Source organism: Gobio gobio, assembly GCF_949357685.1.
Source record: "Gobio gobio genome assembly, chromosome: 25".
NCBI lineage: Eukaryota > Metazoa > Chordata > Actinopteri > Cypriniformes > Gobionidae > Gobio > Gobio gobio.
In genome coordinates, this window is record NC_137121.1 from 33482023 (window position 1) to 33509573 (window position 27551).

A 27551-nucleotide genomic window follows, 5' to 3' on the forward strand; every position below is an offset into this window, starting at 1 on the left:
ACGTGCGTTTTGAACTTTTGAAATCAGTTTTTACAACAGAAATGAATCAATCAAAAACTAGCTTTAGCTTTTCATCTAAAACTAAACTCATCTCCTATCATCAGTGTAAAGCTGCTCTGAAGCGTCTGTGTGTGAAAGAGCTGCAGAGATAAAGCTGACTTGACCTTATGGACTTCATAAACGAGACAACAATTCACCTCCATTATAAAGCTTGCATTAGCCTGGACTTTTAGATATAACTCAGATTGTGTTCGCCTGAAAGAAGACCTAGGATGATGTGAGGGGGAGGAAATGATGGGCTAATTGTCCTTTTTGGGGGTGAACTAAGCCTTTAATGTCTAATGTAGTGATGTTGCTCTACGCTGCCACCCTGGGGTCAATCAATAACATGATTGCCCCATAAACAAAAACAAATTAATTCACAGAACATGTGATTTCTTTGCTCTGTAGGGACTTTCCAAAGTTATTTTCATCACTCAAAAAGTCATGTTACGGCTTAGTTTCTGATTTGGTTTCTGTTTTTAAAGTGGAAATAAACGGCGGGCAGAAAAATAGAGCAAAAGCGAAACCAGAGAAATCTTGAAATGACAGTCTGGTCTTTAGATTTGTGTGCCAAGAGTTAAACAGAAACCAAAACGAGCCGCACAAAACCAGAAATGACCACCACAGAGCGACTGCATAGAAAACGAGTGCAACTTATAGTTTATTATCACATTGCTCTGGTTCAGCTCTGAACAGTTAAAAACGAGATGTACGTAACATTACACACAGAGGCGTGTGCTGGAGAACTGAACCTCATGGTTAAAACAGAGTGTGTCCTGCTGAATGCTGGGTGTGTTATGCACCCAAAAATACTAAAATTTGACATTTTGAAATTTCACATAATCCGTATACTTTCATTAGAATCTTCACAAACCAACAAAAAGCAAAAAAACTGAATAAAATCACCCTTTAAGTATAGAATAATTATCTTTAGATCACCAGAGGTTGAAAATAAGCTTGAGCTCTACTATGTTAGTGTATTTTTTGTTTGTTTTTTAAATAACACTGTCATATCGTTTCCTCTTTAGGTTATTAAATAGTACTAAATGTTCTGTGTGCTGTCATTAAACACCTACAACGCTGCTCTGGGTTTAGGTCCGGCTGGAAGGAGTCCATGAGGAGGCCTTGTGCTGTCTAACAGCGATGATGTGCTAGCGTTAGCCTGACGATGTGCTAGCATTAGCCTGGCGTTCAGTTGTTGGCGGCGTCGGCGTGTCTGAGCCAGTTGTCTTCCTCAGCGGCCGGGTCAAACTCTTCCTCGGTTTCTTTAGGAGGAGCTCTGGATCACAGACACACAAACATCAACGTTTATCTGCACATGCTTAGACTCAGAAACTGACTATGGGGGCTACCGACATGACATATTAAAGAGTCAAATGACAGAATCACTCATAGATAGTTCATGCTCGAGGACGAATGAATGAATTGTTGAAGATATATCGCAGTAGTTGCTGATCTACAAAGTGATTTGAAGAACTAAAAGGGTCATAAGTAGGGCTGCCTCCGATTTAAGATTTTTCTAGTCGACTAGTAGTCGTTCATTCAAGCCATTAATCGACTAAATCGCACGTTTATATTCATTTAATTACTTAAAAATATACTAGGAGGAATACTAAATCATAAAGAGTTTAATATATATAGTAAGTAAAACAAATTAATCACATTTTTTTCTGTAATTAATCACGATTAATCGCAGTTTTTTATATTTTGATATTGTAATAATTTCAGTAACTCTCCAAATGAATGAATTTAAAGACAGCATATTTTAAATATGTGTTGTAATGGCATCTTTTTATGAATGAAGGCCAGTATCACTGATGTCTCTATGAAACATTAATGACGTTATATTACAATAGAACTGAAAGCTGCCGATTTCAACATTTATTAGACTTTACCCATATAAACCCATTATAATAAATGTTATATTTACCCATGGCCTTCCCTGTTAGACAGAGCCTACACAGAAATTAAATAAAGTTATAAACCCCTTTCTTAACTGCATAAATACTAAATGAAATATAGATTAATCATCATTAAAGCTACACTTTTCCCTGTTCCCGTTGTTTTTTGATGAATATTAATGACAGGCATCATCAGTGCTGCTGTCACTTTAAGATCGGCCGCTGCTGAACATGACGCGGATCATTTAAATCACAAGTTCATTTAAGACGTTGTTTAACTCATTTAAGACTCCTAATATGAGAATACTCCACACAACTGCATTTTGGCAAAATTCTCTGTGTTGTTGTTATTGTTTGTTCATGAGCAAAATAGAACTGGATGTGTGCACGAGACTGGCGTGTGTGTGTGTGTGTGTGTCAGCTCCCTAGCTTCCTGGTGAATCAGTATATCGTGTACATGAATGTGGCTGATCCCTGATCAGTGCCCTGACTACTGAACTAGGGAGCGGATTGAGACGCACACACACACACAGACAGGACATTGACATACAGCGCGTTCTCTTGTGTCTTGTCGTGCTTAGATTGTTTAAAAGCATTTACATGGATAAGAGCGTGATCATATAATGTAACGCTGGGTAAAAATGGATATAAAAACGGATGCTGCATTAATTGAGTTCAATATTTTTAAACGGAAAAAATTAATCGCCCGCGTTAACTCGTTAATTTTGGACAGCACTAATAGTAATATATGTTGAATACGAAAAGTACCTGCATAAGTAATCATTATGAATGTGTTGGAAAACATAGCAAGGAGACGTTTTACTTGTTTATTAATAAACTAGAGAGTCAGTGTCACTGCAAAGATGAATTTCACAATGCTGACTCATCTCCGCTATTTAGAAATAAATGCACTTTTCATGCGAATTACATCACTTGTTTTCGAATTGGTTAGTTTAAAAGTTGACATTTCATGATATATATATATATATATATATATATATATATATATATATATATATATATGCGCACACACCAATCAGGCATAACATTATGACAGGTGAAGTGAATAACACTGATTATCTCTTCATCACCTGTTAGTGGGTGGGATATATTAGGCAGCAAGTGAACATTTTGTTCTCAAAGTTGATGTGTTAGAAGCAGAAAAATGGGCAAGCGTAAGGATTTGTGCGAGTTTGACAAGGGCCAGATTGTGACGGCTAGACGACTGGGTCAGAGCATCTCCAAAACTGCAGCTCTTGTGGGGTGTTCCCGGTCTGCAGTGGTCAGTCTCTATCAAAAGTGCTCCAAGGAAGGAACAGTGGAGAACCGGCCACAGGGTCATGGGCGGCCGAGGCTCATTGATGCCCGTGGGGAGCGAAGGCTGGCCTGTGTGGTTTGATCAAACAGACGAGCTACTGGAGCTCAAACTGCTCAAGAAGTTAATGCTGGTTCTGATAGAAAGGTGTCAGAATACACAGAGCATCTCAGTTTGTTGTGTATGGGGCGGCACAGCCGCAGATCAGTCAGGGTGCCCATGCTGACCCCTGACCCCGCCCAAAGCACCAACAGTGGCACGTGAGCATCAGAACTGGACCACAGAGCAATGGAAGAAGGTGGCCTGGTCTGATGAATCACGTTTTCTATTACATCACGTGGATGGCCGGGTGTGTGTGCGTCTCTTACCTGGGGAACACAAGGCACCAGCTGCACTATGGGAAGAAGGCGTGGCGGCAGAGGCAGTGATGCTTTGGGCAATGTTCTGCTGGGAAACCTTGGGTCCTCCATCCATGTGGATGTTACTTTGACACACACCACCTACCTAAGCATTGCTTAGACCATGTGCACCCTTTCATGGAAACGGTATTCCCTGGTGGTTGTGGCTCTTTCAGCAGATAATGCGAATTTAAGTTGTTTCCGCTGTTATTAAGAAAAAAATGCCAGTGCCTCCAGTCGTACAGTAAGTGCGCTAATACTTCAGCTTCCACACAAACACAAACACTTGGATATGCGCCTAATAATAGTGCACATTTATCTAGGATAACGTTAGAGCGAGTGACCATGTAAAGCTGATACTACTAACATGTTATAAATGATAAGCTATATTTGAGGTCGATGGATGATAGGCAAACGTTTGGATTTCCTGCCCGACATACCGTTAACGGACTGTGTTACTTAGCCACTGTAGAGTATTAGTTTTTTCTCTGACTAACCAACTACATAAACCAATTTTGCTCGACTAAGCCTCTTCTTGTCTAATATCGACTATTAGGGGGCAGCCCTCCTCATAAGGGCGATTTATTGCTGTATTTTTTCATGGAACATTGATAGGAATGTTTGGGTGAAATATTCCTTTTATAATAAATGCTAACATAGTGATTAACAAGACTAATTAAAATGGTAGTCCATGTAAAAAGGTCGCTGTACCTAATGTAGCGTGGTTCACACTTGCCCTGGACCACATCCTTAGTCAGTTCCACAGCAATGATGTCAGATTGAGGCACCTCAAACATGGGCTCCAGCAAGAGCTTCTCCTGAATGACCAGAGATTACACACATCAGAGACACTGGAAGAACATTCATGACTAGATGAATGTGTTCTGTTGTTTACCATGATGGAGCGGAGACCCCTGGCTCCCGTCTTCCGTTCCAGTGCAAAACGGGCAATTGCCCTTAACGCATCTGGGGTTACACTCAGCTCACACTGGCAAAAACACACAAAACCAGAAGATGAATAACTAGATTTACTAGTGCCCATAACGTCAGCTTATGTACGTGCGTGATATACATACTTTATCCATACTGAAGAGGGCCTGATACTGAGGGACCACTGCGTTACGAGGCTCTGTCAGAATCTGCACCAGCATCTCCTCGTCCAGACTGTGCAGTGGGACCACCACAGGCAGACGGCCCACAAACTCTGGGATCATGCCGAACTCGATGAGGTCCCGTGCTTCGACGTGCCGCAGGAGCCGGTCCTTTTCCTCGATCTCTGCCATTGCGTCCACATCACTCCCTGAACTGTTGGCCAGATCGGCAGCTGCTGCAGCTCTACGCCCTTTGCCCATATTAGAGGGCGTCCCGAAACCAAGATACTGTAGGGGACAAGAAGAAACTATAACATCCTGAGAGTCGAATAAACGTTGAACAACCTGCAAATAAAATCACCTTTTCATTCTTCCTACGGCTGATGATTCGGTCCAGCCCGTTGAAAGCACCTGATGCCACAAACAGGATGTTGGTTGTGTCCACTTGTACGGTCTCTCCTCTCAACTTCCTGCTGTTCTTCTCTGGAACACTAACGATTGTTCCCTCGAGCAATTTCAGCAAACCCTGCAGACACACACAAACTTCAACGTCGACAATCTGACAATAATGACAGAAATTACACACTACAGAAATATAATTCAGCTTGAACTTTCTCTTGCACAGTCAATCACTAGATTCTTCCGTCTGTCCTACTCTGACCACTTGAGAAGGATTAGCCCTTTAAGCTACAGGTTGTGTGGAAGAGAAATCCAACTGACCAACACAATATTCTGTTGTTTATTTTGCTCGCAGCTCTTTAGATTTGGATGCAATGTGATGATGAGTTAACCAATAGCTACATAAATAAATTTGACTTGTATATCATTAGTTGCACATGGATTACTTTACTCAACATTCCTGATTGTACGATCAGACAGAGATTTCCAGCAGTGTGAAGTAGTTCAGTAGGCCAGCGACACACAGCTCTGAGAGAGATGAATGTGGTTGAAATATAAATCACACCTGCTGAACTCCTTCCCCCCCGACATCTCTCAGCTGATGAATTCCAGGCACGCTGCCGATCTTATCCACCTCATCCAGGAACACTATGCCTGCAAAAGAACGGGAAAGACGAATCACAGACCTCCGACTGGAAAGGGTTAATTTAAAAAAATAAGTTCACATGGAAAGAGGAATCAAAATGCTTCAGTGATGGAGGCGTTTTATATTTGTTAACTTCTGTTCCTCATAACGAAAGAATATGACATTGCTTATTAAATTATGTTTTTTTAGAGTTGGGCGGCAGTATTTTAGTGTCCTTGCTTCACTGGAATGCAGAACATAAATGTACAACGTTACAAAAATACCTTCAGCTCCATGAAACCATTCTCCAGTACACATTTTTTGAAATACCTTCTCTAATGCACACCAATTAAATCTCATACTCATACGGATTCATGAAAACAACAAAACTAGTCGACACTATTATTCATGCAGGCCAGTAGTTGGCGATTCCGCTTTGTAAAGAAACACTACGCACCTATAGACTGAACACATAATACACATGCGCATGAAGTCACTGTTTCCAAATTGGCGTTTTTGTAATTTACACAGAGACAATAACGGTTGTTTTCAAAAACTTGCACTTTGAAACCTGTTTTCAAAAGTGGGTTAGATATCCAAAATGCTATTTTTGTGTCAATAAGTGGTTCCCAAACTGGGGAACGTGAGGTGACAGACTTTTGTTAGGTGACGCTAACAAAATGCTGAGTTTTGCCATTAATTTAATCCATTAATTAACATTAAAATCAAGCATTTATTTCCAACATGCAAAATGCCACATCTAGTATAAAAATGGGAACATTGTAGAGCTGTAAAAAGTCAAATACATGATATCCAATCATCTATAGAGGTTAAAACCGACTGCATCCACACAAGCAGCGTGCTCATGATAATAGCTGCCTTAGCTAATCGCCCTACAATACTGCCGTTTTCAACAATATACCTTTGTAAAAGTGGGGATTTATCACTTACTAACATGAAGAACAAATATAGACACGGACTGTGCATAGAGATCGATTTAAGACTCAAACTCTATTGGATACAGAAACATATATCCATGTTTTTAATGTTGATCACATATTATATGAATTTGTGTGACTGATCTTATACAACAGTTCAACAAACAAAAAAGGTAGAGTCAAAAGGTTGGTATTGTTTGAAACTCAAGGGGAATTCACATCCATATATTATTTACATATGGATCTTGCGGGACTTCACGTACAAAAACTCACTCAAGTTCACTTAAAACAATTGTTTGTTGTATTATACGCCTTGAGACCTTTCAAATGACACATGCCTGTCTCTCAGCTGTGTGATGTTTTTGTACATAGTACAAATATTTCATAAATTATAGTACAAATATTTCATAAGAACACTTTTTTTATCAGCAAATAACTCAGCACTACTTAGGAGAGTTCACCAAATTGGTGTGCACTGTAGAGTTCAGACTCTAAACACTCAAATTACACCTATTTTGTGTTGATCAAGGCAGTAGTTTGGAAAAAATATGATAATTTTTTCCGTAGCTAGGTGGCGCCCACTGGCGGTGAACTCTGGTTTAGAGGGACGACTCAGCACTCATTAAGAGTTGATGGTTAGATGCATTAAGCTTTAAGATGATACATATTTTGTGTTAATCCATTCAGTGGTTGCTTAATAATTTGATTATTATGGGTTTAAAGGGGTTAATGTTTAAAAGTATTACTTCGTTTTTACCATCGTTTCATATTTCTCCATTGAACATTTTTATTTAAAAACTTGAATTGACTGACATTAATTTAATTTATTGCTTTATTTACTATATACATAAATAAATTAAGAGAATTTTTAGAATTTGACAGAATTAATGGGGTTTAGGTACGATAAAGCCTAAAAATTATATCACAATATTTCAAGAATATTTGCGATAATGATATTTATGACTATATAGAATTGCTGATTGCAGCTGGTAGGCAGCAGCATTTATTAGTGCAAACAAAATGAAGGGCATTTTCCATCCTTTTCCAAAGAGCTCCTGTCATTGATGAGAGAATACTTGATTCCAAGTGTAAAAGTATTGTCATAAGGTGGCGGCAGCTTTACAGTCACACAGCACGAGTCAAATGAAAGCAAAGTAAAAAAAAAGTAGCCTTGGTACGAGTTGGGAGTGTTTTCACAGGAAATCTTAAAGGGTTAGTTCACCCAAAAATGAAAATTCTGTCATTAATTCCTCACCCTCATGTCGTTCGACACCCGTAAGACCTCCGTTCATATTCGGAACACAAATGAAGATATTTTTGTTGAAAGCTGATGCTGAGAAAGGCTTCAGATAGGCCTCCATTGGCATTCAGTACATTCACACTTCCAAGATCCATGAAAGGCACTTAAAACGTTGTTACAAAGTCCATCTCACCACAGTGGCTCTACAATAATTTTACGATGTGACGACAATAGTTTTTGTGCGCAAAAAAAAAATCAAAATAACGCTTTTATCCAGCTTGTTCTTGTCTTCCGTGTGTGCCTCCACGACGCATGCGCGAGAATATGACGTAGCGCCGGCGTTCGGGAATCCATGAAATACACACTTAAGCCCCATTTTGAGAACTACGCCGAGACCTAAAGCACGATCAATGTAGAATCCAACAGCTTAGATACGCGCGTCTTCCTCTGCTTGTGAACAAATCCCTTCTGGGTCATGTGTCCGAACGCCGGCGCTACGTCATATTCTCGCGCATGCGTCGTGGAGGCACACACGGAAGACAAGAACAAGCTGGATAAAGGTGTTATTTTGAGTTTTTTTTGCGCACAAAAACTATTGTCGTCGCATCGTAAAATTATTGTAGAGCCACTGTGGTGAGATGGACTTTGTAACAACGTTTTAAGTGCCTTTTATGGATCTTGGAAGTGTGAATGTACTGAATGCCAATGGAGGCCTATCTGAAGCCTTTCTCAGCCATCAGCTTTACACTAAAATATCTTCATTTGTGTTCCGAATATGAACGGAGATCTTACGGGTGTCCAACGACATGAGGGTGAGGAATTAATGACAGAATTTTCATTTTTGGGTGAACTAACCCTTTAAGTAAAGTATAACACAACTTCTTAACACTTTAGTGTAACAATAACCCAAAGTAATTTATGCCATGTACTGTCTAAATATTCGATTCTGATTGGCTGGACGTCATTGATATCGCGAGATGACACTTTTTTATCATGTACAAATGTATACCGGTGTTATCGTGGACAGTATGATATGGCACATCCCTAATGGGGTTAAAAACTTTGCCTTATAAAAGGCAAAAAATGCATCTGAAAATCAATTTAAGGGGGGAAATATTGTCTGCAGTCGAAGAGGAAGAGAGGGGGTACACAGAAGGATGTTAAACACCTCAGGGGGTAAAGTTTGGTGACCCATACTTGGAATTTGTGCTCAGCATTTCACTCATCCCAGTGCACACACACACACACCGTGAACACACACCCAGAGCAGTGGGCAACGATATTGCTGCGGGAGCAGTGCCTTGCTCAAGGGTCTCACTTGAGGGTGGAGGAGAGCGCTGGTTATTCACTCCCCCACTGACAATTCCTGCCGGACCTGAGACTCGAACCCGCAACCTTCAGGTTACAAGTCCGACTCTCTAACATTAGGCCACGACTGCCCCAACCCTCTAAAGTATGGGAACCACTGGGGCAAATGAACGGCCAAAATGAATTCAAAAGTTTTTAGTTGAAAACAGTGTCATGTTGTCACGTGTTTGAAACTCTGAAGTCTGAGAGTCTGACCTTGCTGGGCTTTCTCCACCGAGTAGTTGGCGTCCTGCAGAAGTTTGGCAATGACAGATTCAATGTCCTCGCCCACATACCCCGCCTGGGTCAGGGTGGTGCAGTCGCAGATGGCGAAGGGCACATCCAAGCATTTAGCCAGAGTCTGAGCCAGCAGGGTTTTACCTGCAGTGTTGAATGTGAACAATATCATGTCAAGATTAGCAAAATGTCGAGCTTCAAGACACATTAAAATGAGCAAACATTTGATCCATCCAAGCTTTTGTTTCAAATACATTTGTCATTATTTTACTTGCATAGCTTGAATATTGTCAGAATGGAGGGGGGGGGGGGGGGGGGTCTTAATGGAATTAAAAAGGCTAAAATTTCATGCTTTATGCTTCAAAACATTTTCATTTTTGGCGTGAATTCTTGGTATTTTCATGATGTTCGCACTAAAATATAAATTGGATAAATATTTATCAATAGCCATTAAAGTTTAGGCGTCCCTTCAGGACGTCCACAAGAGGCAGTGCACCAAATATTGTAAAAATGGGCCAAAGTGTTTTGAGGAAAACCTGTACTAACCTGATCCAGTAGGTCCCAGTAGCACAATGTTGCTTTTCTCCAGTTTGATATCGGTGTGGGTGGCGTCAAGCACTTCCCCGCCCCTTTTGTCTTGCGGAGCTTGCTGATTGGTCTGCTGCTGCACAGATGCACCCAGAGCGTTGCCATGGGGACTGATGCCGGCGATCTGAAGCAGCTCTGAAAGAACAGCAGCACCACTTCATCTCAATCCAGTAAAGCATCTGCTGTTTATTTAAACACACAAAAGCGACATGACTCCGCAGGAATTGTGCTGTCAAAGCTGCTTTATCCCGGAACTCCTGTGGGAGAAATCTCTAAAAATATGAAGTAATCAAACACAGATGGGCCCAGATTTTGTTTCCTCAAACGTCTACTTTTGGTCGAGTGTGGAATGAGCTATTTTTATCTTCTGAGGGGAAAAAAGGTTTTAAAATCTTTTTACATTTTACAAAATATCTAATAGTATCTTATGGAAGGAAAAAATGACAGTTATTAATTTTGGGCAAACATTTATTTGATAAATATCGTAATTTAGAATCTATTTTTCACAAATTCATCACTTTTTTATCTTTATTTCATATCTCAGGGTCTAAGCTATGCTAGCTGTCACTGTTACGCAAACCAAATAATGATCAGTCATCAGAAGGGCCCAGTTTCCAGCCCGTGTCCAGACCGGAGGCCCAAGTCCACACTATAAATAAGAAGCAGTCGGTTCGAGGCCCAGTGTGAAATCAGAATGGGCAGACCGTGTGCTGGCCAAGTACAGACAGTAACTAGGTCATTGTGCTACTTTTTCCAACTTTCTGGAGGTCAGCGATGAGCCCGACTGATCCTGGAGCACAGAATGTTGATATGTGGACATAAACCTGGAGTCATGTCGGGTCTTTCAATGTTTGAATAAATCAAAGCCAAAGTCACTCCAAGGTGTTTCCTCTGATACATTCTTTTATGTAAAAGTGAAGAACACTAAAGAATCACTTACTTGTAAACCGGTATTCATCTTCACGTCTTCTGATCTCTAATTCTACAGAGAGAAGGAAGGTCAAATTACCACAACAACAGCACAAAATGAGTTGTGTAACAGTGACAGTAGGGGAAAGTTCAGACACCGTTAGCTGCCTAGAAACAACACAGATGCCACTGATCCGTGAGCTGGAGACTAGGGAAGCTATGGGTTCAAATATTGCATTGCATTGTTACAAAAAATAAATCTATTTTAAATAAATCCTGCTTGGACTTTCAATTCATCAAAGAATCCTGGATCCTTCACAAAAATATGAAGCAGCTCGACGGTTTTCAACACAGATAATAATCATAAATGTTTCTTGAGCAGCAAATCAGCATATTAGATTGATTTCTGAAGGGTCACGTGATCACAGGAATAAACTACATTTTAAAATATATTTAAAGAGTGATTTTAAATTGTAATGATCAGCCAGGGTCCTGTCCCCTGATTGGTGTTGTTTTCTGTCTGGGCAGGTGGCGGATGAGTGAGTGTGTTGGTCATGTGCTCTTCTGTCAGTCTTGTGTTTGTCAGAGCTGTGTCATGTGATGCGCAGGGGGCGTTAACGCTTCTCGTTTACTCTGAATGGGTGACGGCATGAGGAGCCGAACTGAAGGGAAGGAAACAAGGCAGGTAACGAGGGCGGACAGGTGGGGCATATGCACATGGCGCTTTGTTTGTTTCGTTGTGCCATGTGCTCTTCTGTGAGTCTTTAGTTTTGGCCCCGCCCCCCTTGTTACCCGGTCATTGGTTTATTTGCCCCACCTGCCCTCCCTCGTTACCTGCCCTATTTAATCTCCTTTGCTGCGTCCCAATTCGCATACTATCCGTACTAAATAGTATTCGAAAAAATAATTAGTATGTCCCAAATCGTAGTATGTTGAAAAAAGTATTCCAAAGATTCCCGGATGGTTTACTATTTCCGGTCAGAATCCGAAGTGCAGATCGATGCGCACTCTGACGGCTGATATTTCCCACAACCCATTGCGAGATGGACGAGGATTCGATTAGAACTACAAACGCGGATAAAAAGTGTTAAAAAACTACAAACATGACGGTTATGCGAGTCTGACGGTTAAGTGGAGAGGATTAGATAAAGTGTTTTGAGTATTTAACCTGACGAAAAGATATTTATACAATATTATCCACATTATATTTCACCTTCAGCAGCACTGAGAACTTTTGTAATGATACTTTTGGCCATTAACTTTGCAAACACATGAGAGGAGTCTCTGCATTAAAGACCCACGAAAGGCAGATCAACATGCGACTGCATTTCTCTCCGATATGGTAGGAAATGAAATTGAATGTGGAGGATTTGAACTGTGACGATGATTGACAGGGCAGTTTAAACGGTGACGGGACGCACAGAGTCCGTTAAAGATGATGAAGTAGTTTGTCCCAAAGCTTGCATACTCTTCTGCTACACACTCAAAAGTATGTACTTTTGTCTTCACAAAAAGAGTACATACTTTTAGGTCGTAGTATAAGTAGGCGAATCGGGACGCAGCACTAGTGTTTTTCTGTCTTGTTGGTCGGTTCTGTCAGTCTCAGGTGATTCCTGCTGTTTCGCCTGCCCCTACAGAGTGGGTTTTGTTCCGTTTTGTTTGTTTTTTGACCTTAAATAAAGCTTCATTCTGCATTTGAGTCCTTGCCATCTCGCTGTACCCGCACTTGACAGAATGAATCAGCCAAAGAGGAGTAAGAGCTCCTTCCCTCTCTCATCTTCCACCACCCCACCGTGAGTCCCATCATCCTGCGCTTTCACCAGTTTAGACTGAGTCCCCTTCGTCAGCGGAAGGGAAATTACCTCTGAGTTCCAGCCCAGTGAACCTGGACCACACACACACACACACACACACACACACACACACACCTCCCTGCTGGTCTTTTTAAGGCTTTACTTTTAAGGCTTTAATTTGATTAAGGGTGAATTGAGTGAAGGTTAATTTTAAATACCTTTTTAAAAAACATACTGCTGTCAAAAGACTAAAATTAGTGGAAACATTTAACAGTAACTTCTCATGAATAACAATTTTTACAGCATTTATATATTGATTCCTGATAAAATACAAACCTCTGGGAGAGAGGGAACTCTGTTTCTCTGTTTCCGCTTGCTTTTGGCCCACTGGTGGGAGGTTTTTGTAGATCCGTTTGTAATGATTATAGACGGCAACCGACAACACTTTCTTGGCATACGACTGGCCAACAACAAATTTGTCAAGGTAGGCATAGATCTAAAGACGTTGAGACAACAGAAGAGATGTTTACTGCATATCCAAGATACCGATTCTAAGAGCAGTCGTCACAGGATTGGCTTTGAGAAGTTTACTTGATGCAATAATAATAATAACAACACTGTGTATGGTGTGTTTGAATCGTACCTTTTTAGGAGGCGGAGGGGGTTTCTGAGCTAATGCAAATTGAACATGCTCAGCGCTCTCTGCTTCCTTATTCAAACCTTTCTTGGAGTCAGTCTCAGACAGAACCACAAAGAAATGGTGGCACTTTTCACATTTCACAAACCGTGTGGAGGCTGTATGGAGTAAATACAAGACAGTCATTCAGTTGATGTATTAGCACAGACATGAATACTTGAACCGTTTGGAAATCTGTACATTCATAGTTTGAGCAGTTAATATCATATACCATTAGTTTTCAATATTGTACAAAAATTAAACAAAACGTCCAGGTCAATGATGTGATGCTCATTCTTTGTCCTATCTATTCATTAATTAAAACACATTTTATGTAAGAATCGCATTTTTTATCCATTTTATAATGCATTTGGTTTTAAACTCCAAATGTTTATATTTTATTGTGGGAATAACGTCGAAAATGTGACTGTGGTACAAATGTCCTGAATAGCCCCTTTCACACACACAGCCTTTACGGTAAATGACCGGTTAAGAGATCATGTGAGAACAAACAGGACCTTTTCGGAAATACCTGTATATCACTCCTGGCAATTTCCTGGTATGAGAAGTTGTAACATCAGCAGTAAATTACCAGTATGATGCCATGTGTGAACAAAGAATGAAGATGACCGGTATGAGCATGTACGGGGTCAGAACGCGCTGAAGTAATAAGTCTGCTTTGGGCCAATCATAAAGCTCCGTCAAAGCTACAATGTGTTCTGCTGCTTTTAATTGCATTTCTATGTAAACTTGCTGAAGGGGGTGGATTTACAATCTCTTGTCTGTCTTCTGGTATTATATCATGAATTAAAAAAAATCATGGTTTTCTTAAAATCAGAGCATCTATTCTGATATTTCTGTTACAGGCAATGTCTGTATTTGGTATCTGAGGGGTGAATGAGGATCTGTCAGGAGTGCAGCAACAGTGTTAACATTTGGTGTAACGGGTGGAATAATATTTACGCGTCGGGTGCGGGTTGGACGTGCGGTAGACACGGGGTGGGCTGCGGGTCCAATAGCCAAGATTATTTAGACACAATCCGGCACACAGTGATAGGCAGATGCTTCCAAACAGTGCCGTGATTGTGTTCCCGCTCTGTCTGCAGACCGTTAAAGGCTTCTGCGCCACTCGCACTGCATCTGATTGACAGCTATATTGATTATATTAAAGGGAGCGCACTTTGCTTGCTTTCTGTATTTAATCTATTCAAAATATGAATACAAGCCTTATGGTGCATTCACACCAGACGCGAATGAAGCGAATAAATCGCTCTATTCACGCGTAGTTGTACGCTTGGACATTTTGAGTTTACTCGCTTAATTCACGTGTGACATTCACTTCACAACAGATGCAAATTCGTGTCATGAGAGGGGCTTCTGCCAGCGGCTCGTCTCGTTGCGAAATGGCGGACATGGATTGTTTTAAAATACGGCGAATAAGCTCAATTTGCTGGCTTTACCTAGCTTGCAGTCTCAATAGGGTCAATTCACGGTGATTGGGACACTTTTTGCAAGCATCTCAATGGCAAAAAGTCACCCTGAAATCACCCTATGTATAGCTCAAATTGAGTAAAGAGCATTTTTTTACAACTTATCAGATTGTCCGACCTCCTCACTCTTTCTTCCAAGCAAGATCCTTTTTATTCCTGTTTCTATAAAGTACGTACAGCTCCGGGTATCCACGTATGATTTTGTGTCCTGATTGGTTAACGCGGCGCAAATATCTGCCAAAGTTCAGATTTTTCAACTGCAGAATGTCTATTTGCATCTTTGCATTGACTTAACATGTAAATCACTTGCGCGAAACGCTTCATTCGTGTCTGGTGTGAAAGCACCATTAGCCTATTTAGGAGCATCTAGCTTTACTCCCCAACTTGGCTCAGATCACAAGATCAGTCCTAGCCATCCCAGCATCAAGCGCCGCAAGTGAGAGAGACTTCTCCTGTGCTGGATTTGTAATTCAGCTTAAATCAACACTTGATGACATTCTGTTCCTACATAGTAACCTTAAGTATGTGTAATTTCTGTGTAAAAAAAAAAAAAGGTTTTTGTCTACTTCGTGTGGGAAATTTAATGCGGGTCAGGGTTTTCATGTTAAGCGGGTCGGGTATGGAATTAAATTGGTGTTTCTGTCAGGTATCGGGTCGGGTGTGCTGTTAATAAAGCGGGAGCGGGATTATCAAACAGACGATGATATCGTCCATCGGCACAACCCTAGTATCTTACCGGTAAAAAGACGAAACGCTGTTGTATGAACAGCACATTTGTGTATTTCCCGGGGAAATCGTTCTGGTATTTGTACAGTAAATGATCGGTGTTGTGCCGAATTCAGTGGCCCTAGATGCTGCTGTATTGAGCTAATCCTAATCCCAGTCCTAATTTCAACTCTACCGTCCGTCATACCATCATGTGTGCGGTCACAGAATTCAGGACGCCGCTGTGTGAGAGGGGCTAATCTTTTGAAATAATTTTTCAGGAAAAAAAACCTTCACTGCGTATTGATATTTAAAAAAAAATAAATGCATGCCAAATCAAAGTCATGATCAACAAAATCATTTGATACAACCAACAGGTTTATGAATTATTAATTCATGGTATTATTTGTAACCTTGCATGTATTTAAGGAAAGTATGTGTGCGAGGGATTACTTTTTACTTCATAGTACCACAACATTGACTTTTCTTAAAAATGGCATAAACATTTTACAAAAACCAACACAGAGATATTATTAAGAACATGGCACGTGTGTTTTAAACTAGATTTCTCCTTCCTTCTAACAGACATTTTCTTTTAACCTTAAAATGGCAACACTGCAAATGCACAATTGAATGTTTACATGTAATTAATTGTGTTGTTATTAACACATAATGCTCATCAAATACTGGTCAGTGGAAAGAGCGATACTTACACACAAAAGTCTCCACATGTGTGCAAGGATCTCCACATTTCGGACACCTCATCTGACTGCCACCTTTCCCTGCCCCCCCGCCGCCCGACGCCCGCTTTCCACCCGCCTCAGTGACGGCCTTCTGCAAAACAGCAAAATCCCACCGCATCAGTTATACATCCAACAAACATTCACGTAAATGCAACAAAAACGATGAAGCGACGACCTTTCCGCCATCGCCGTCTCTGGGTGAGCTTTCTTTGGAGGCGAAACACACTGCCGTCTGTGAAAACGCTCTGCTGTGCAGGAACGGAGGTAGAGGAGCTTCATCACACACTGGTCTGGTGAGGCTGAAGAGCTGAACATGTGAACGGGAGAAACCTGCAACCAAAACACACACAGGGCTCCACATTAACGCTTGTCCGCTTGTCCGGGACAAGTGGATTTTTTGAAGGGGCAAGTGAAAGAGAATTTGACTTGCCCGACCGGACAAGAGCATGATTGAAACGTCAAAAAATATCTAGAGAATTGCAAGAATGGTTATGCATTAATTTAGTGTAATTGGCGATCGATAGTGGATAATAATATATAATGTATAATGAACTGACGGTAACAAGGTTGTGCTATTGAGGCTCGCGCCGCCTCTCGAGGAGAAATCACCACAAATGAGCGCCGCTCATACAAAGAAACTAAGTTAACATAGCCTACACAGTTAAAATGACAAAGTGTGGAGTTTTTATATTTATAACGTATTATAGCCTACAGTTAAGCAACATCACACAACCAAGAGTGCAGTTACTGAATGATTCAGTGTTTCGAATGAATCGGTTGAATCAAAGATTCAATGACCTATTCGTAAACGACTGCCTCATTCTTGAATGAATCATCTGTTTGAATGAATCGTTTGAATGAATGACCAAATGACTCACAGCGCCACCTACTGGTGGTTTAGTTTCATCTTTCCAACATTTCTTATTTGTATATTCAAACATATTTAAAACAATCTCAGAACATTATTTAATGCAGTTGTAATTTGTGTGTGTGTGTGTGTGTGTGTGTGTGTGCGTGCGTGCGTGCGTGCGTGCGTGCGTGTGTGTGTGTGTGTAAGTTATTTAATTTATTTGGTAACAGCCCTACAGTGTCTTATTCTAATTTAATTTCTAGATCAAATTAAAAAAATAAAATGAAAGCTGAAGCATAGCCTATATTTAATAAGATTACGGAAAAAAATGTCCTTTATAAAAGGTAAAAATATCACAAATATGTCGATTTAATTATGTCAAAGCTGACTGAACACTGGTGAGAATATTGCTTCAGAATAGATTATATTTACAACACACACAAAAAAATTCCGGACAAGCAAATTTTTTACTCGGACAAGTGAGTGACAGATTTACTTGTCCGAACGGCTTAATGTCGAGCCCTGCACACATAAAGCACCAAACACTTAAACCATAATGTGAATATTTCTTGCATATACAAATATATGTGCGGTGTCTACTAAACATTTGCAGAGTCCTGTGGCAATATTTTTAATAATGATTTATATTTATTCAATATAGACGAGGCTATGGCTGCAAAACTAAACGATCCTTCTGGAACAGAAAAAAGTGCCAAGAATGAAGAAAGTATGCATTACTTTAACATTTTAATTTCTTGTTTAGTCTTGAAAAAGCAATAAATTCATAAGCAAGTCGTAAAGCAGTAACTCCAGGTCCAGGTCTCCACCGGGTTTCGTTTTGATGAAACGTAACCTTCGGTTCGAGTTGGCACACATCAATAATCAAAATGTTCTTATTTGTGGTTTAATGCAGGGGTTTTCAAACTGGGCTCCGGGGACCCCCAGGGGTCCTCCAGAAGGTTCTAAGGGGTCCCCAGAACATTTCAGAGAATAAAAAGACAAAGTAAAAATGGATAAAGTCGACCTAACATTCTAACAGTTTCATTTCTAAATGTTTCTCTCTTTTCTTGCCATATCCACTCCAGAATTGTATATATTTGCTTTGTATCTTTAGTTAGTTTTTCTCACTCCTGTCCGCTTTATCTCGCTCTCTGGGGTGGTAAGGCAGTTTTCTTAACACCGTGCATACGCTGCTTGCATACATTTATTGTGAAAGTTGCTTATACAAATAATTTTTAAGCTTTGACATAGGGATCGACCGATATGGATTTTTTAGTGCCGATGCCGATTTTTTTTCATCAGCCTTAGCCGATACGAGCTGCCGATTTTCTTGAGCCGATATTTGGAGCCGATACTGCTTTTCTCCCTCAATTTACATCATAAAAATGACACTATGATCAGGATGATAACAATTTAAAAAAGGAAAATGTATTGAACTAAAGAAAACAATATTTAACAAATAGTAAAAACAGGTGAGGTAGAACAAGAAAAAAAGAGTTCAGTGGTGAAACTAAATTCTGAAAATAAATATTTAAGCATAAATAAAATAATTACACTATTGCATACAGTATCAACAAGCAAGCATCATAATAAAGTGCACACTGACTGTACTATACTTAAAACTTTTATACTTTTAAAATTATTTACAACCTAGTCATTTAATGCTTAGGTGCACTTAACTTAATCTCTTGAAAAAAATATCGGCGAATGCAGCAGCCTTGTATCGGCCGATGCATGTAAAAATCGCAAATATCGGCCCGATATATCGGTCTAACACTACTTTGACGTCTCTCGCCGATAGTGCTGAGCAACAAACTCTTCGCCCCTCTTCTCTTATATCGAAATCTTCCGCCATTTCTCTTTTAAAATCTAATTCATGACTGTTTGTTTTGCTCTATTCTCTGCGCTTCTGCGAGGAATCCGCCGGAAGCTAGTTATTTTGGTCTATAAAGTTTTAAATATGTATTTTTTTCTTACACAAACGCATCACTTCGCTTCAGAAGGCCTAACCCTAACCCCTCGGAGCCGTGTGGAGCAGTTATATGATGGATAGATGCATTTTTAATAATTTTTAATTGAAAAGTTTCAGGTTTATACATCCAACATTAATAGCCAAGTTAAGTTGGGAAACAATATGTTGTATTTATAACGTCACACTATTTATCTAACAGTTTAAATGTTTTTTCGTACATAAAAATAGATGGATTTTAGGAAGGGGGTCCCTCGTAAAGGTTTGTCATATCTGGGGGTCCTTGGCATCATAAAGTTTGAAAACCCCTGGTTTAATGTATATAAGATATACATTACAAAATATAATAAAATCTTGAGGTCATGATGTAATGATTTTTACATTATGAGGAGTATGACATTATAAATGTGTCATATAGTCATAATTGTAATAGCTTTTAAAACAAAAAAATATTAGTATCCCTTTACAGTACATTTAAAAAAAATCTCAAATAAATCCAGTCTACCTGTGAAATGCAACAGATTTAAATACTCATGCAATTATTATATTGTTATTAAACATAAAGCATTGATATTTCTTTAATGTAATTTTTTACACTTTTAAATACAGTCTTAACCAGCCTACAAAATCCACCAGATTACCATTACATTGAGAAAATTATTACATTATGAACATTTTATTACAATAATAATGTAATACTTATTACATTATGAGTTGCTACACATGCTGTGATCTCGTTAGTAAATCTAATTGTGTTATAGTGTTTCTGAAAGCTAGATGGAGCATCACTATCAAAAAAACAAGCATTATACTGTCAACGAAAATTTGGTTTTAATTTGACTTAATTGCTATCACTGCCAGTTTAACGTGTTTTAACAGGTTTCCCCTTCAACATTTATATAAGTTTTTCATAACTTGAAGTTTGTTTCCTTGATGTTTTAATTCACACGGGGCGTCGGCGGTAACGCTTCTCATTTACTTTAAATGGGTGACGTCAGGCTTTGCTGAACTGAATTGTGGGTTCTATCGCATTGCAAGCGGCAAAAGTTGAAGATTTCTCAACTTTTCAAGCCCCAACGCAGGCATCATCCAATCAGATCGCCCTATGCAAATACCCTAGAGCAGATGCTAGCCAATTGCGTTCATGCAAGTAATGTGATTGTAGAAAACTGCCAGTGCACTTGCATAATGAAAACCATTTTAGTTATTACTTATGCTGCGTTCACACCAAACGCAAATAGAGCGTCAAAATCGCGTCTAGTTTGACGCGTGAACATTGTGAATCCATTCGCGCATCCGCGGCGAATTGGACACGCGTAGAAATCGAGCGTTTGAAGCAAAATAGACGCGGGTTCAAGGCACTCCAGGAGAAATATGTCATAAAACAACACTCTGCCTCTTTTCATTTTCATTAAAAATATATATTAAACATTAATAGCCACACAAATGTGGTCCAGGCAACGCCTACATTATCTTCACTGCATTTATATTTAAATATCCTAAAAAAATAAAGTTATGAAACTTCTCTTTGCTCTCAGTCAAAACGATTTGGCAGACAACAAATGATAGATTCATGACATCAAAGATCGCCCGTTAGATCCACACAACACGAACCACTACAGGACATCAGAGCCAGCGGCAGACGGCAGAAGGACTGGCCGAGGAAAGGCTGCTCTCGCCGGGGTTGAGCGCTGAGCGTCCGCTGATCGCCTGGGTCTCACAACTCCAAAAACACAAGATTATTTTTTTAAATAGGCGCTCTCTTTATAAATAAACCACCGATTTGAGCTTTAAACAACTACATTCCCACCTGAAAAAGTCTTAAAACTAAATTGTGACACAATAGGAGTATTTTTAATGAATGCAGGTTTCTCATCACGTCACTTTACCACGTGACCGCAGCGAGCAGGCTCCTGATTGGTTAACGCGGCGTGAATTGACGCCAAAGTTCAGATTTTTCAACTCGGGCGTCACACGCAAATTCGCTTCAAAAGCGTGAATGCACAAAAAGCACGACTCGCATAATGTGCAAGACACTCAATTCGAACTGTAAGCGTTAACGAGGCGGAATCGCGTCCATCACGCGGCGCGAAACACGTGTATCGCGCCGCAGGACCTCCAGACGAGCGTCAACGCGCCTTTCCATTGACTTAACATGGAAATCACTCGCGCCAGACGCTCTATTCGCGTTCGGTGTGAACGCAGCATTAAGTTTATGGAAATTCTGGGTTTTTTAAGGATGCACTGACTGGGGCCCCTTCACAAAGTTTTGCTTAGTCGTATTGAATGTGCACTTGTATGTGAATGTGGAAGTATATTTACTCGCAGTAAATATAATACTAATGCAGTAAAAGGCCACTTAAGAGCACTGAAGAGAGTGCACTTTCATGACTTAAGTAGTCTTTTTAAAAAGTGCACTTTACAATGTCAAATTAAACGTTTTATTTTCAAGTACATTTTAAATCATGGTTACATAATTTAAAGGAAATAACAGTAAATATGAAACTATATATAAAGATAAGTGGGTCAACAAGCGTGCATTTAATTTAGATTTAAACTATAATGCATTTTCATTCAATTGTAAATAGCATCCAAATAAGGGTCCAAAAACACATGTAGTTTTTTAAAGTGTTACTACCAAAATGTTTTTTTTTTTTTTTTAAGTATGCTAAAGTGTATTAATTTCACACAGAGTACCACTGGTTTAAACACCATTGTAACATCGTGTACTTGTTTGTTATTGATGCGACAATCATCACCTCAAACACGGACAAAGGTCATGAAAACATAACAATCGTGAAAACGACTGTGAAAACACAAAATCAATCAAATTGGACCCTATTTAAAGAGATAGTCATCATTTAGTCACACTCAAGTGGGTCCAGACCTGTATGAATTATATGTATAATGTATTTTTCCCCTACTATGGAAGTCAATGGGAGGCGAGATTTTTTTGTTATGAACATTATAACAGCAGAACAAAGAAACTCACACAGGTCTGGATCAACTTGAGGGAGAGTAAATGATGACAGATATTCATCTTGGGGTGAACTGTCCCTTTAAGAAACACCACTAATACTGTGATGTAAACATTAGTCGTAATGAATGTATGAATTATAATAATAACACACTGTCTGTTTGTTTATATTGTGCTGGCTGAGTTTAAAAATGTAGAGCTGCCTCAGCCTGTCTAGACATCCTGTCATGGCTATCATGAGCCAGCTTTCCATTCAAGGATTTTTTAGCAAAAAAAGGTTTAGCGCATCAAAATGTTTACCGATATAGCTGACAAAAATGCCAATTATCTGTCATTTTTTGCAAATAAATATTTTTCCGTTTAACTTTAGCATATAAATTCTGTCGATACTTCAAATGCCGCAAAAAAATAGTTTGGAAACACTTTTTCCGTAGAGGAAAGACGCTTTAACGCAAATAAATGTGGTGTCACATGACAGAATTAGCCGTTCTTTGCTTGGTGGCATTGCTCCCGTTAAAGTTTGTCTGTGCGCATTAAATCTATTAAATTCATATTATTAAATTGTATATTAAATTATTGTATTACTATTGGTAAGAATAAGACACATGACAGTAATTTTGTCTGTTTACCTAATAAAAGTTGATCAGAAAAATTGCTTGATCAAGTATTGATCTAAATAATCTGTATAACGAAGTACAAACAACATGACACTTGAAATAATAAAATAATTTGATGTAGACAGTTCAATAATATAGAATAAAGTTTTGTTTTTAAAATGGATGAGGACAATAATAGTGCCAATCTCTGCAGCTCGTCAAAAATAACTAAACCTAAAAATGGAAGGAAGGCTGTTGGAGTTTCTAATACTGACAAAAATATCAAGTGCAAGTGCAAATAACATAATAATAATAATAATAACGCGCCCTGTTGGCATGTGCTATTCACACTAGCTCCGCCCAACAATGCCTGTTTGGGAAAAACAAGATTAAAAATATAACAGGGATATTTTGACGTCTTCAGTGGTGTAGTCAGTAGAGCGTAAGGCTTAAAGATCTTTGGTTTTGACGCGTTCAACCCGGGTTCGAATCCGCCTTTTGCAGAGCTCGCTCTTCCCTCTTTTCCCAGCACATATTCCATCGGAAAGGCATTTACTACATGACAAGTCATTTAAATTGAAGAAAAGTTTCTAAAAGTGGAGATAAAGTGCCTAACGAAATGTTAAATAATAATAAAAACATTTATTGGGTAGGGTTAGGGGTTTAGGGAGGGCTTTATTGTCCTAATAAGACAGCATTAATTTAATCATTTTAATAAATATAATAATTTACACTCTGTTATTATTGCATCCTGTTAATGTACAACAACACTGAGGTGCAAATAGTGTGTATCTGTCAAAATAAAGTATAAATTGCACGTAATTACTATTTACACATATTGCAAAGAACTACTTTTACAATGTGTAAATAGATGCACTAAGTGCAAATAGTGATATATTCTATCACTTAGAAAATATGTTATTTTCACTAGCGCTGCCAGAAATAAAGACAAATAGACAACATTACGACTGAATAAATAAAATGAATGCCATAAAATCACTATTTCATGGACAGGATCTGCTACTTGACAAATGAAAATCACAAATGTCACACACAATGTTAATAAAATAATTTATAAATGCAATTTATTAATATGTAAAATATTTGTATCTCAAACTAATTAGAAAAAATAAAGTGGGTTGAATCCAAAAAGCTATTTTTTAGGATTAAGACGGCAGATATAGACCATTAAAACTGTTCAATATAGGCAAGTTTGATGTTTTTGATGGATTTGATGATTTTGATGGATTTGATGTTATTGATGGATTTGATGATTTTGATGGATTTGATTTTATTGATGGATTTGATGTTATTGATGGATTTGATGATTTTGATGGATTTGATTTTATTGATGGATTTGATGTTATTGATGGATTTGATGTTATTGATGGATTTGATTTTATTGATGGATTTGATGTTATTGATGGATTTGATGATTTTGATGGATTTGATGTTATTGAACTCTGAAACCGGAACGAATATCTGTTTTTGGTTTGAATGATCTGAATGCATGCGTTCTCAAACCGCGACTGGCTTGACTGGCTGTTCAAGGCTTACGTATATGACCAAACTTTTTACTGATCCTTAAATTTTGCATACAGGACAAATGAGTCCAAACCCATGGGCTTCTTCACATAAAGACAGGCAGTCCAGTCAGACCAGCCGTCCCACCATTCTCCTGATTTCCTCATTTAGTAATAGGCCTGTTATTCCTGAAAATATTAAGCAGTAAAGTGGCGAATACAAATTGTCTCATGCATTTTACAAATATTTGGGAAGCAAAAGATACGATATAATTTGCGATATAGGCGAAATTATGTGTGGAAAAGACTCAAGGGCAGATTTCTTTGGCGATACAACTAAACTTATGTGACTGTGTTTTTTTAGGGATGACGTCACATCATTTCATCTGTAAAAGGCCAACTGGACCGAAACTGAGACTTTCACTTCGTCCATAACAAAACAGCGAAAAAAATGGATGGAAACTTGGCAATAGGCAGATTTCGAGCATGTCAATGATGCACACGCTGATATTTAAATGTTCAAGCATGTCAGTGTTACTCTGAATATTTGAGTGCGATATTTGAAGGATCGAAAATACTTTGAATCGAATATTTGAGCGAAGTATTGCCTCAAAATACCATGATCCGATGCTTTTATCTGAACATTAACATTACTACACTTAATTATTACAATTATTATACAAAGGTTATTGCAATTCCCAGAAAAACACTTTAAATCGAGAGTTTGAATATAAAAAATAAATAAATAAAATGTTCCTAGAACGTTATTTTGATGTTCAAAAATACTTCCTCTCTTATACTTTCCCCTCCCGACCCAATCACGTGATTAATAATGATTTTGTTTCCAATCCCGCCGGATTCCCGAAAAAATGTCAGCCTCTAACTCGTATATTGAACTGTTTATTTTATGTTAGGTAGGCAGCTCGCTGGGTTTTGACACAACCCACAGAACGTTCCTATAAAAAAGAGATTTTGGTTTTATTTTTAAAAACGTTCCCAAAAAATAAAATAACGTTCCCAAAACGTTGCACAAGGATTTTTTCCCCTGGTTGTCAATAACACACATACAAAACAATTCTGGGAACTAAAAACTGTTAGTCAGGCTTCAGAGCCAATCATTAATGCGCTGTAACAGATATTACTTATTAGTATGTTTTGATCTAATACTGTATAAGACTGGCAAAATGCTTGAAACTGAACATTAGCATTGCTACAATTAATTACTACAATTATTATACAAAGATTATTGCACTTTAAATCGAGAGTTTGAATGTTAAAACAAATGTTCAAAAGTAAAATGTCCCTAAAACGTTTACATGATAATATTATTTACATGAAATCACGTTTACACGAAAAAAAATACTTTTGTCTCGTATATTAAACTGTATATTTTATGTTAGCAAAAATGCTAGCTAGGTAGGCAGCTCACTGGATTTTGACATAACCCATGACCCAGTAAACACAGAAAGCTCCTAAAAAAGTTCGCATTTGGTTTTATTTTATTTTTTACAACCATAAAATAACGTTCCCAAAACGTTGTACAAGGCTTGTTCAAACACCCTAAAATATGTCCTGGTTGTCATTAACAAAACAAAACAAAAACCTTGGAACTGGAAACTGTAAGTCAGGCTGTAAGTCAGGCCAGTGATGAATATGTGCCGTGACAGATATTATGTATTAGTATATTTTGATGTGTTTATGGCTCACTCACCTTTATGAACGGACTTTATAATCACCCTCGCTGCAGGTCTGCATGAACAGGACATATTTAAGAGCATATCTGATGAGAAAAATACACGTATTACTTATAAACTTGGACAAATACACATAAAGTAGTGTCGGAGTGCTGACAGACATCGTTATTAATCATGACAAGGCCTGAAACTGATATTTTCTTCGCTGTGAAGTTTAAACCGACAGTTTTAGTGACGAAGGCAGTTACGCGACCGAACTCCGCACGCGCTGCTGTGAATGACGGCGGACATACTTACACGAGCTCCGAGTTTCCTCTCAAACCGACACAGTCTCTCTCACTGGGCCAATCTAACAGCGGGAATAACAGCTTTCAGGGGGCTCATGCCAGAGTCAGGGTCCGCGGCGCTCATTAACGACGTTCGGTAAAGTTTAGTGTTGATCAGTGTGATATAACCTCTGCTGTCATGAAGTGTGTCAGTGTGACGTACATAGCCAGATACAGGTCTGTTTGTGTCACGTGACCGCGAGGGGGCGGGGCCAGTTTCCTATGAGGCGTAAGGTTTTTCTTCCTCCAGGGGGCGCGTGAGGACTGATAAAAGCGCGTTTGAGACGCGTTCAAATGTCACTTATTATTATGAACAGTTTAACGCTTTAGGGTGACATCGTTTAAAAAGCTTTTAAAGGACTTTTATTTTGTTTGTTTGATAAACAAATGCGAATCCACTCAAGAAATATCACTGGTGTTTTTTTCTTTTTTACTGTAACCTTAAACAATCCTGATTGGTTCGTTGCAATCATCGCTGAGAGAAGTAACAGATGAAACGTGACCGCGCCACACGTAATCAGCAGTTAGGAAATTAACTCAACAATATATATATTTCTAAACATATCCATATTGTTTGTTACAGTGCTATTTAACGTTTTTAATATTCATATGCAATAGTTATAAAATAATAATAGAACCCAATGTTATATTTGTTAAATATTTATTCAAATTAAATTCTTCTTCTAAACACCATAATCTAATTGATATAAATCTTGTTAGTCATTTTAATTTTATTATATTGATAATAACAGTATTCAATATACTTTACAAGAGTTGAAATAAACTTTAAATACCAAAAAATTGGTTGTATTGTAGGATAAACACAATTTGTGCACTATTAATATATAATTTTTTTTGTTTTAAAATATATTTATTTGAGTTTGAGAAACTGCATTTGGAACAAAATATGCATGTCCCCGCCATACCTCAGAGAGGTATGTAATGTAATTTTGACAATATAACATTTTTAACACAAATAAAGTGGTTATATTGTGAATATAGATTTTATTTAAAGATTTTATTAAATTGTTTAAAAAAAATACATATTTTGTAATATCTGAGAAAAAAGTAGTGTCCCCCAAATTCATGTCTGTTGTGTTCCAGCAATGGATGTCGCCCCTTTAAGAAAAGAGGGAAATCTATTTGGACTACTTTCTGTGTGTGTAAAGGTCATTTTTC

The 27551-nt window shown here is 38.6% G+C and overlaps 1 protein-coding gene across 2 annotated transcripts; it reads right to left on the reverse strand.

Moving 5' to 3' along the window:
- On the reverse strand, positions 1 to 26575 carry clpxb (caseinolytic mitochondrial matrix peptidase chaperone subunit Xb). Of its 2 annotated transcripts, XR_013816015.1 has the most exons (16): positions 26344 to 26575; positions 26064 to 26132; positions 16613 to 16767; positions 16408 to 16528; positions 13467 to 13618; positions 13160 to 13319; positions 11062 to 11103; positions 10080 to 10256; positions 9513 to 9677; positions 5712 to 5800; positions 5109 to 5273; positions 4733 to 5035; positions 4552 to 4644; positions 4368 to 4474; positions 795 to 1321; positions 685 to 719 (listed from the first exon to the last, which is right to left on the reverse strand). XR_013816015.1 is itself a non-coding variant. In XM_079810090.1 (15 exons), the coding sequence occupies exons 2-15, from the start codon at positions 26128 to 26130 to the stop codon at positions 1234 to 1236; spliced, it is 1884 nt and encodes a 627-aa protein (XP_079666216.1). In that variant the 5' UTR covers positions 26131 to 26132; positions 26344 to 26575; the 3' UTR covers positions 1 to 1233. The 2 variants fall into 2 exon arrangements, 1 of the variants encoding a protein (XP_079666216.1); XM_079810090.1 differs by having other exon boundaries at positions 1 to 1321.
- Between the last annotated feature and the right edge of the window lie 976 nt (positions 26576 to 27551).

Bases quoted from the DNA above. Each gene is read 5' to 3' on its own strand.
- clpxb (XM_079810090.1), bottom strand. From the start codon at position 26,130: ATGCTCTTAAATATGTCCTGTTCATGCAGACCTGCAGCGAGGGTGATT. The intron at 13,619-16,407 runs GTAAGTATCGCT...TACTCCATACAG, and splicing joins ACATGTGGAGACTTTTGTGT to CCTCCACACGGTTTGTGAAA. The intron at 5,036-5,108 runs GTGATTTTATTT...TGTCCCCTACAG, and splicing joins GCCGTAGGAAGAATGAAAAG to TATCTTGGTTTCGGGACGCC.